This window comes from Triticum aestivum, chromosome 3D, assembly GCF_018294505.1.
Source record: "Triticum aestivum cultivar Chinese Spring chromosome 3D, IWGSC CS RefSeq v2.1, whole genome shotgun sequence".
Classification (NCBI taxonomy): Eukaryota; Viridiplantae; Streptophyta; class Magnoliopsida; order Poales; family Poaceae; genus Triticum; species Triticum aestivum.
Window position 1 is genome coordinate 119947268 of NC_057802.1, and position 12218 is coordinate 119959485.

At 43.0% G+C, this 12218-nt stretch overlaps 1 protein-coding gene across 1 annotated transcript; it reads left to right on the plus strand.

Annotated features, from left to right (window-relative positions):
- The first annotated feature begins 3524 nt into the window (after positions 1-3524).
- Positions 3525-4366, plus strand: LOC123074318 (non-specific lipid-transfer protein 1). The gene is made up of 2 exons (XM_044497196.1): positions 3525-3976; positions 4123-4366. Exons 1-2 carry the CDS (start codon positions 3621-3623, stop codon positions 4139-4141), a joined length of 375 nt encoding a protein of 124 aa, XP_044353131.1. The 5' UTR covers positions 3525-3620; the 3' UTR covers positions 4142-4366.
- Positions 4367-12218: the final 7852 nt, after the last annotated feature.

Here is a 12218-nt window from a genome sequence, read left to right on the forward strand (position 1 = left end):
GAAGCCGAGTGCACCTCCAAGAATGCCGCCCCAAAGGGGGTTACGACACATGAATGCCGCCAACATCCGATCAGCTGATCTAGGGTTTCCCCCGGAGGTATTGAATGGAGTTGGGAGCTTCACCTTGATGATGCCTTTATGAAGGAAACGATGATAAGGGCATCGTCATCACCGGCTCCGGCCATCAACCAAAGACCAGGTTTTCACCCGGATCCGTCCCAAGAAATCCACCCAACAACCTGTGCACCGTCTCGACCACCTTCAAAGCCCCAGATCCAGCCGCCTAGATCCGGCGACCAACCGCAGCAACAGTGCCACCGTGGGATCCCTGGCGCACCGGCTACTGCCTGAGTGTGCCACCACTGGAGCCTAGGAGGAGGGATCTCACCCCGCCGAGAAGGATCCCACGCGCTCGTCACCGTCTCTGATCCGAACCACTCCAAAGCAGATCGCCGTCACAGATCCGCCTTGGACAGGGACTGCACCACGCCATGCCGCCGCGGGAAGCCCTAGCTTCACCAGCCGCCACCCTCCAGGGCCGCCGCCCCGGGATCCAGACAGAACCTCGCCGCTGCCACCGGCCAAGTTCCGCCACCGCCGACCGGCCACTGCAACCTCCGCCGCCATGCCGCCGACGGATCTGGGCGAGGATAGCCATCCTTCCCGAGGACACACGCCGCAGCATCTTCTCCGCGTACTCGCACGGGAAGCCACCGTGGCCGCGTCCCCACCCCTCGCCGGATGCGCGCACGTGCCGCCCCGCCGCTGGCGAAGGCCGTTGCCACGAGGAGGCCTGCACGCAGCCGCCACACAGCTCGGCGTCGACCCATCTGCAGCCGCGCCATGGGCCTGCCGCCGTCAAGATCGTCACCGCCGCGCCGCCAGGATCTGCGCGCCCCGGCGCCTCCGCTCGGCCTGGCTGCTCCCGCAGGCCACGAACGCGAGGAGGGGAGAAGGGCCCCGCCGCCAGCCACTGCGGGGGGCTTTGCCCTGGCAGCTCTGGCCGGCGGCGGCGGGGAAGGGGAGGGCTAGCGGCAGAAGGTGGCGGCGCCGCCCGTGTCGCCCGCGGGAGGGGCGACGCGGGGGCTACGGTTGCAGGGGCTGGGATATATGGTGAAACTGTGAATTCATCACCCCAGCGCCAGAGGTGATGATAGGTCCCGCATTGGGCGAGAAATAGCACTCACGTGGTTCTTCAGCCTTCATGCACCGTCCCCTACCCAACGAGTCCCCAAAGACTCATCCGAGACGCCTGGCGCACGCACATTGAACATTTTATTGATACACATTGCACATTTATTTGAATAGATATTGATACACATTGGACATTTATTTGAATAGATATTGCACATTTTATTGATACACATTGCACATTGAACATTTATAAATTACATGAGTTTTTTAACACTACATTAACAGTTTTTTAAATGTGACAGAAATAATATTTAAACCTGTGTATAATTTCTAAACAAAATGAATTAACATTTGAAATGGTACAAACATTTTTTTATAATATTGTAAACTTTTTTATTTTCATGAAACTTTCTTAAAAATATCAAGAACTTACTTTAAACGTGTCAACATTATTTAAATTAAACAAACATTTTGAAAAAGTTGCGCTATATTTTTTGCATTATTGAATATTTTTAATGCAATGTGAACTTTTTTAAACTTCAATAAAGTATTTTTATAATTCAGTTATTATATATATATATATATATATATATATATATATATATATATATATTCGAATTATATATAAAAAATGAAACTAAAATTGAAGGAAACTACTAACTTAAATTAACGCAGGATTACTTGGTCTGCACACTAATTGGGTCCGTTAAGGCATGGTGAGCTACCGGCTAATAGGCAATACATGAGAACATGCGACCTATAGTATCATTGGTAGATCAGCCACCTCAGATAGTCTCGGAGTTGTTGGATGCCCGGACTGCTTCATGGGACGCTGCTTTCATTAATATGGTATCGGCAATACTGAAGATTCCGGTTTGTACTCACAACATCACTGATTTTTGGTCCAGGGACTTTGAAGAAACCCGACATCTTTTCCGTTCATTCGGCGTACAGAATGATTGTTGCAACAAAATGGAGAAGGGAGGATTGGCTAGACGAGAGAGCTGGCTCGTCAAATAACGCTGCAAATGAAAAATCGTGGGCTACTCTTTGGAAGGTGATGGTCCCTACTAAGCTCAAGGTCTTCTATGGAGATTAATTGGCTCAGCTTTCACTTTCGACAGAGGATGTGCGCAAGCATAGGAATATGTCATATAAAGATGATTGTGCAGTATGCAGAGCAAGGGGTTCTTAGAGACATAGCTTGCTTGAGTGTTCCATGGCTCGGTATGTGTCGGCACTAGTCGATCCTTTGTTGATGAAACATATGATATAGACCAGTGAATCAAGCGCGAGGAACAGGTTATTTTCAAATGGAGGTTCTCTTCCATGATGAATTAACACGCATGACGGTGACCCTATGGGCTATTTGGACATTACGACGTAAACTTATTCACGAGGGGATCAACCAAAGCCCGTTGTTACCCACCTTTTTGTTAGATGTTTCATTTCTCAGCTCGAGCAGATTAATACCCAACAGGTGCAAGGCATACCCCTGGCGGCAGCATGATCAGGAGCGTGGCCAAGCTGGCTCCTCCCACCTAAGGGTTTCATCAAAATAAATGTCGATGCAAGGGTATCGGTTGATCACAATTTAGGCACTGCGGCGGCGGTCAGTAGGGACCAGGACAGAAGCTACTCCCTCCGTTCGAAAAAGCTTATCCCTCGAATGGATATATCTAATACCAAGTTAGTGCTAGATATATCCATTTAAGGGACAAGCTTGGGACAAGTTTTTCGGACGGAGGGAGTATCCAGGATCATCAGTGCTTGTCCAGGGACATCCATCGTCATTGGAAGCCATGGCTTATAGAAAGGCTCTCTCTCTAGCGCAGGATTTGGGTATGCAAAACCTTCATATTGCATCAGACTGCAACAAGTTGTCAACAACATCCATGATGGGGCAGGGGGAAACTACGCGGGTATTATTTGAGGAGTTAGAGAAACGGCTAGTTCATTTTCTATTTGTGATCGTTGTCATGAACTTTGGGCTTCTAATGTTGAAGCACATACAATAGCTAGGTATGGCGTCTCCCTTTCCCACGGTAGACATTTATGGTTAGGCACACCACATGATTTAAATGTAATTCCAGTGAACATTACTGTTGATTAATAATGCCTAGCTATCTTTGCTAAAATGAAATAAAATAGGGGAGACGTAGCCGCCAGCCACACAAGTGAGCGTAGCATTACTCTGGGGCTAGTCCAGCGTGCCGCTTGTCTTGTCTGCTCATCCGTTTCTTCAGCCTTCATGCGCTCTCCCCTGCCCAACGACCCCCAAGACTCATCCGAGACGCCTGGCGCGCGCGCACCGATGACGTGCCACAACAACCCTACGCGCTATACCCTCTTCCCCGGAAAATCTCTCCCCTATATATGCTCGCTGGAACGGCGGCGAGTCTGGACACCCATTAACACACAGCGAGCTCACCTCAGAGAGCTCCAAGATCACTAGCGCGTGTCCGTTCACCCTAGACCAAGAATAAATGGGCATCCAGGCGAGCCGCGCCCTCGCCGCGCTCCTCCTGGCGGCGCTGGCCGCCGCGACCCCGCGCGGCGCCTCGGCGGTGGTGCAGTGCGGCCAGGTGACGCAGCTGATGGCGCCCTGCATGCCGTACCTCAGCGGCGCCCCCGGGATGACGCCCTACGGCATCTGCTGCAACAGCCTCGGGGTGCTCAACCAGCTCGCCGCCACCACCTCCGACCGCATCGCCGCCTGCAACTGCGTCAAGGCGGCCGCCAGCGGCTTCCCGGCCGTCGACTTCAGCCGCGCCGCGGCGCTCCCTGCCGCCTGCGGGCTCGCCATCAACTTCGCCGTCACCCCCAACATGGACTGCAACCAGTATGTACCACTACGCATGCATGCACTGATGCACGCGTACCGATATTTCATGAATTCCATGGATGCAAACATGCAAATTAAATATGCCTAGGGTCTTCTTCATCTGATCTTCATTTTTTGATTCGATCGTCGTTGCATTCATGCAGGGTTACGGATGAACCCTGAGATCGGACCGGAGAACCACACGCACGCAACGTACACAGAGGAAAAACTTAGGTGTTGGACTGACCAAAATAAAATCAGCAAAGATAGTACTATAAGATTGAATCAAGGGCCTTCAATCATGCATGTGCCGCACTGTTTAGTTGATTAATATATAATTCAATTGTTATCCTGATGTATTATTTCTGTGCTTATTGGAATAAAGTATATGCATGCTAGTATGTTAAATGACTTGTTTCTCTAATTAACGTTGACTTCATCAGCTTAGGGCATCTTCGCCTTGCCACCTCGGGTCGGATGTTGCATGGTCTTTTCGACCTTGAACGGAACCTCTACCGTAGTTTGTTTCAGTGCACTGCGTTTGCGTCGCCTCTGCTGGTCCTTGTTTGCGACCTTGTACCGAAGCAGTACCTTTCGGCCTCGGTCCAAGGCCGGACGACAGCCTTCCTTCTATTTTTTTATTATTTTAACGTTGATGCATCAATGCTCTCTTGCACATACACAATGAGCTAGCCATTTGATGCACATGCATGGCTGATGACGAATAACCAACCAAACTTGCGTGTGAGCATAGCGTGAGCCTTTTCGCTTTTCGGCTCACCAACCAATTTATATCTATACCTTATCTACTATTCTTAAATAGTTTATCCTCACTATAAGTAATACTAGTGCCCTTAATTCATTCCACCTTCAAAAAATGTTTTTATAATGTCTTTGTTATTATGGCTAAGTCGGTTTTTTGGTCATCGGATTTTTTTCAATATTTGTGAATGTGATGGCATATTTGATGCTGCAATTGTGTGCCACTACTTATTTTTGTGTTCGGAACTTAAAATGAAATTCATTTCGTGAGTGACCTACTTGAATCATAAGAATTATTGAAGTTGCACTACTAAATGCTTATTATTGCATATTGTACGATAGTGCAAATTCTACGAAGTCTGTTACAAGTTTTGGTCATCATTTGCTTTGAGTTTTTCTTCATTTATTTCTTCTTTTAGCGTAAAACCGATCCCTTAATTTATTCTACCCCCAAATAAGATTTCTTCATGTTTAAATTTTTTATTATGTCTTCGTTATTCATGCTTAGTCGAACCATTGATTTTTCTTTTTATATCTATGCAGCTGACATCGTATTTAATATGATGCAATCATGTGCCAAAACTTAATTTTGTGTGATGAACTTAAAATAACATTTAATTTTTTAATCAATCTACTTGAATGTTATTACTATTAAAGTTGCACTAGTTCACATGTCCTTGTGCATTACTGAATAGTGCATGTTAGGCATAATTGTGTGCAAATTTCCAATATACTCTATTTCTTGCAGATAGGAAAAGGGCTTGACAATAAGTCTTTATGGTTCTTTACATCGGCAAAGTTGTATAACATTATTATTTTAAAATTTTCTTATTGTTTCTTTTATTGTTAAAATAGTCTAATTCATTATCCCATGCAAAATATCTTTTTTCATATTTTTTATTCATTTCATTTATCAGGTAACTCCATCCCTAGAATTCTATCTTCCTTAGAAAGCAAGCATGTTTCTCTCTATGATTTTTTTTCATTATATTTTGTGTTTGCTATTGACAAGTGCTCGATTTTTTTTTGCCAAGTCAACTTTTCTTCTTCTTTTTATGCATTTTTGCTTATGTTTTTCTTTATTTTAGTCGATTTTTTCTTTATGTATATTTTTGGATGTTAGGGGTGTGTGTGTGTGTGTGTGTGTGTGTGTGTGTGTGTAAATGTATACATGCAAGTGTTATAGAATATGTGTGCATGCTAGAATGCGAAAAACTCACTATTATATTCTTATTCTTGCATATTGCAAAAAGTGTTATTTCTGTGCAAATAGTGTGCCAGTTTTGTCACCATTAGGTTTATCTTTTTCATTTTATTTCTTCTTTAAGGATAATACCAATGCCACTAATTCATTCTTTCTTAGATTTTTGTATATTCTGTGTGTGTAAGTACAATATAATATGTGTGTATATTATGCCATAGTGTGAAAATTGCGCTATTATAAGCTTATTATTTGCATAGTTTAAAAAAGTTCTATGAAAATTATAGGCAAGCATTGTCATCGTTTATTTTAAGTTTTTTCATTTGCTTTTTGTTTTAAGGGTAATACCAATGTCACTAATTCATTTTCTTAGATTTTTTTATTTTGTATGTGTAAGGACTATATAATATGTGTGAAATTATACTAGAGTGTGAAATTTCACTATTATATGCTTATTATTTGCATACTATAAAAAAATGAAGTTTTTGTACAAATTGTGTGCAAGTTTTCGTTGTTGTTTTTTTGGTTTTGTCTTTCATTTTATTTCTTCTTTAAGGGTAATACGAATGCCCCTAATTCATTTTTCTTCCTTAGTAAACTTCTTTTTTTATTTTACTTCTTTACAGAAAAAGGTGAAATGAGGAATAAGAAGAACGGTGGACCTTGATTTTCAATGTAATGGTCCAATTAAATATGACTGAATGCCAAAAGGAAAAATGAGGCCCCTGATGGATAGTCGCTATTTTCATAAGTAACAACACCTATAGAATTCTTTCTTCCCTACATTGTTTTTCATCACTTATTTATGTATTTATGTTTTTTTGGGTAACACGACTTCCATAGTATTCTCCCTTACATGCAATTTATTCTTTTTGTGGGTCTTTTAATGAGAATTTTTTTTGTTAATTTATAGATTGTTCGGTTCACTATTTTGAATGGATATTCTTTTTTCCTTGTCCAAATGTGTATGGCGCTTTACTTTTAATTCAATACTTTTATTTCCAATAATTTTGTTTAAACAGGTCGTTAGGTTAACCTTAATTCCACATATCAAAGCGTGTTGCATAAATTGTTTTCAAAATTACATATGAAAAATGTAATTTATGCTGTGATTATGATTATAAGATTTAGCATAATGGTTAGACTAGTTTGGTTTTTTTCCTTCTTTTCCTCCATTAAACTTTATAATTATGGTGTATGTGTGTGAAAGCAAACCATATATACATAGTGATTGTTATATAGTGCTTCGCATGTATAGCGTATGTGCATGCACGAGATACCAGTTCTAGTCATTCGTATGTCTATTACTACAATAGTAGTACGTTTTTGTAGACAAACTAATAAAAGTACGTAACATCAATCGTGCGACACGGATAATACTTTCTCCCTGTTGGGCTTCAATGGGCTGATACTGAACATAACTGAAAGGACATAATTATTCAGTCAACTCAGGACAAATAGTTTCTATGTGGTTTGTTGGATGTGAATCCAACGGTTCAGGGAAAAATCAACTGAAACATATAAAAATTTCAGGCACCTGAGCCATAGATGCTCCCTAATGAGTTCTATTTTCATATTTTATATGTTTGGTTATGTAGATATAAATAGTTTTTCATATAAACTTGGTCTAAGTTTGCTAATTAAGTTTGACTTTTCAGAAAATCTACATGTACTACTACATTATGGAATGGGGGAAGTACTACTAGTAAACATACTCTAGCTCCGTAACTAAGTAACTGAAACACCCCCTTCTCAATGCTCAAGATATATCAGTCCAGAACCACAAAAAGTTGAAAATCGAATACTTCAGTTCTCGGATAGAAAATTATCTCTTAAAAAGTAAGACATAGGTAGTCTTAACGACGAGCCATGTTGAAATAGCTACAAGAAAAATCTCAACAAATCTGTTGGAAACTCCCCTTGGCAATCGTTAAGACAGCAACAAAGTTTCCATACCACAACTGCAAGATGATAAGACCGACTACGAGCATGGAAAACCAAAATCACTTCTTAGAAGTTCAGGGAAGATCCCAGAAATTCTTGAGCAGTATGAGGATGATGTTCACGTTGCGCTTGGTGCCTTTGCTGATCGCGTGCGCGGCCAACTCATTGGCAAGTGCCTTCACACAGGGAGGGCCGCTGTTGTTCGTTGGCTTCTTGTCCCACTGCCTGATGGTCTGTGGCACGCTCAATCTTCTCTCAATGAAGGCGCACGTGTCGCCTGGAGTGACGACGTCCCAGAGCCCGGGGATGGCCAGGATCAGGAACTTGTCCCCTGGCTTCCGCTTCACTGCGACGACCTTAGGTTCCGGGACAGCGACAGTAGCCCTAAACTTTGAGCTCCCTGTATATATTAGGAGGTGTGTCTTTTTAGCATGGTAGAAAACTAGGTTTTATAAAAAGCATGGTAGAAAACTAGAAATTAAACACATGAGGATACGGGTGTTATGTAGCTTGAATTCATGTGGGAACTAAAACACACACATATATGTGTGAGATGCACCTTTAAACGTCACAGGTGAAGGAAAATTATGGAAATTGCAGGCACAAATAAACAACAAAACATGAGAGTAAATTTTCCACAAAAATGTGCAGTTTAGACGTTAGACTTACGAAAAGCGTGACGACGCATAATCTGTTCAAGTCTGCTGGCCACATCACCTCCTCCATTTTGTGGCTGCACATATATACATTATGAACCGTGTAAGTTTTTTTTCTCTCGAGATAAGCTCAAGCAAAGTACATAATTAACTAGCATATTAAATATTACTCATGTGCAATTTTCTATAGATTATAAACTATTACAATTTGGGGCTGAGTGACTTTACAAGAACACCCATTTCAAAAAAATAAGCTAAATAGTTCAAACACTCTAAATAAGAAAAACCGTTGGATCCTAACACAAAAGCAGCTGGAAGTAATCGGAGTAAGACCAACACCTATCATGCATAATAAACACAGAACAATAATGACATATATGATGCGAGAACGAGTTTAATGCCTGGGAGCAAAGTTAAGCACGCACTCAGGTGCATTAAACTAAATTTTAGCTACTGTTGGAGACCCAATTGCAGCTTTCATACCCAACATTGTACTGAAGTACTGATACATATAGTTGATATCCACATCATCTTTGTCTCAAATGCCTTATATATGTCACCTATCATATTTTTATCAAATATACAAGTGCAACATGAACATGTAATATATATCATATGATAAAAATGAATATATGATATACTGCAGGTATATATCATATCATAAAAATGATTATAATGGAGGATGGTGAGGTGGACGAAGAAGCAATGCTACTTATAGGCAGCAGCCAACGCCATGCATGGACACACATTTTTCTTTTCTTTTCGAAAAGGACGATATACCCATGGCCTCTGCGTTAGATGATGCACACAACTATATTATTAACAACATGTGCATAATGTCTGCCAAAGAGAGTGCATCCATAATGCTTGATGCCACGATTTTCATCCACCACTCTACCGGTCTGCGAACATAGAACTAGCCGTAAAAGGAGAAGATGCCAGAAAGAGCGAAGTCATCACATTGATCAATTTCTAACAGCATGCATTCCTGCTGTACTTGAGCTAGTAGCTGTTAGGAGAAATGTTGGTCAGGCAGCCGCTAGTTGACAGCTCCTAGTTCAAGTACAAACACAAATAAATAAATGCATTCCGAACGTTATATATATGCTTAGTCATGGATATTTGCACTTTACTTTCTGAAAAACAAATCACAGCTAGAACAAGTAAATATACAGTTCTTTAATGGGAAAAGTCGGGGAAATTTCTTATATTTTTTACTGTTAATTAGGAGAAGTGTTTTTTTTGAGACAGGTAATGAGGAGAAGTGTGGATCTGCGAGCTGCTAGTTCAAGTACAAACACAGGTAAATAAATACCTTCTCGCTCTCATGTGTCCTCACATAGAATAGAACAGAAGCTTGCATGACCTAGTTCAGTTCAAAAGTGCACACAGAGCCAAACGATACCTACCGGTATATTTGTGCTAGCACACCTGGCATTCCGGCTGTACAAAATGAACAATATTACATAACTATACTAGCTAGCTGATCCCCTTCTTTGATGCCTACAACGTTTGGTGTTTCTTCGGTCCAAATTTTATGCTTAGGGGTACAAGTTTTCTCACAATAATATGTAGCTTAAAACTCTTTGAACAATCCAAATAAAGAAGAGATCAACCATAACCTAAGGCATATCCCATTTAATTCATAACATCATATGTAGATTAAAACTTGAGAACTGAAACGTAACGGAACATAGACCAAATTTCTGAGATGGTGCTGGGTGAAGAAAGATTAGAGTGAAAGGTGGAAGCATTACCGTAGGCGTGTGCTCGGGGGTGAGCGGCACGGCCTCATAGCCGCGGTAGATCACGGCCCTAGAAGCGCCGCGGTTGGCGTGCACGAAGTAGTCCTCCAGAACCAGCACGACGAGAGCCCCGGAGCCGACGCGCGCAGGAGCATCGATGCCACTACCGCCACCGATGAGCACCTCTTTGTCCACCTGACGGAAAGCGTCCACGATGAGTGTCTTCCACCAGCCCTCGACGTCGTTTTGAGCCCGCGGGGCCTTGGCGAGCAGGTCCCGCATAATCTCCTCAGCGACGGCGACGTGCAGCCGCTCTTCCATGTGCTTGGAGAACATGGCGCCCAAGATCCCGTCGAAGACCCCGAAAAAATCAAGTCCCATCGGCGGGGACAGCACCGTGAACGACTTCACGGCGGCTACGGCGTCCTTCAGCATCGGGAGCCGGTCGTTGCGAGTGGCGGTGCCGTACGAGAGGTACATCTGCGGGCATTCTCCCCACATCGGCACCGCCTGTTCTGGGACATCATTGAGATCCATGTCCATGGTGCCGGCCTTGCTAGCTGCTCTTGTGCTTCCAATGCTAAAACTGTACCTATCGAGCCCCTCAAATTTCAACCTGGCGGAGGAACGCCCCGGCCTTACCTGTATGTGGGTGTGTGTATCGCATGACGGGAATGCCAGTAACGCGGCGCTGTAGAACTGGGAACCTGGCGCGATGTGAGGTATGGGTCATACCGCAGCTGGCGATTAATTACCTGCCAAATATCATCGTCTTCATATAGTTAATTCTTCGCTGGCAGCTGGTTCACTGGCTCTGCCCAGGAAAAATATTTGGTAAATATAGTAAACATTAATCACAAGCGAACGCTTATCTCTTTGTTGTTTCCAAAATTTCGTATTTCCCCGCTTCACTTTGTCATGTTTCAGTGAGCCGCGGACTGGCGTCATGCCTGGTTTGGATAGGCAAGCGGCCCAGCCCAACATATGGCTAGGTTCTTCTTCATCTTTTTTTTTTTTGAGGGAAGGTTCTTCTTCATCTAATCTTCATTTTTCGATTCGATCGCCGTTGCATTCATGCAGGGTTAAGATCGGACTGGTGAGCCACATGCGTGCAACGTAAACAGAGGAAAAGCTTAGGTGTTGGACCGACAATAATAAAACGGAAATCATATCTGACGCACGTTAGATATGAGACATTTCCCAGCGAACGTCCTTGATGCCATCCATTCACTTTGCATGAATCTTCGGGCACTTTCCCCGCCACATCAGCTTTGGGCAATGGTTCGCCTGGGAGGGATAAGTACGTGAATGATTCGTGGATATACCCCACTGAAAAAAATAGCACGCTATAGCGTATGAAGAATTGTCTCGCTAAATATATCAGTGTACAACGTCTCGCTAATAGCACGCTGTAGCGTGATATAGCACGCTAATAGCATATTTTGAGGTCGCCGCTATTTTGCTGTAGCGCGCTATTTTTTTCATTGATATACCCTCCCACCGGTTTTACCCCGATCCAGTCCTTTTTCCTGTTCCCCACTGAGCACTGAGCGAGTGAGGCCAACTCCAAGTATGACCCCAAACGTACGTATGATTTGTTTGGTTTTTGTCCGTTTGAATAGAGAAAACGGACAGTGGGCAGACAGACGTGTCTGGCAAGGTTTTGGTTACCGAATGAGGCAATTTTACCGAGGGTGACTGATAAACGTGGTTACCACGGTTACCGGGAAATACCGAGAAATACCGAGAATATTTCGAACAAATTTTATAGTTGAATTTTGAATTCAAATAAATGAATGAACGAACATTCAAACCAAAGACCTGTCAAAACAGGAACTAGGTTGCTATGAACACGTCAGAATCAACTCTCCTTGCATTAATTAGATCCTAGGCACTTTACTACAAATCGAGCGTTAAAATTCAAAATTTTCAAAAATAATGATATTTTTTGC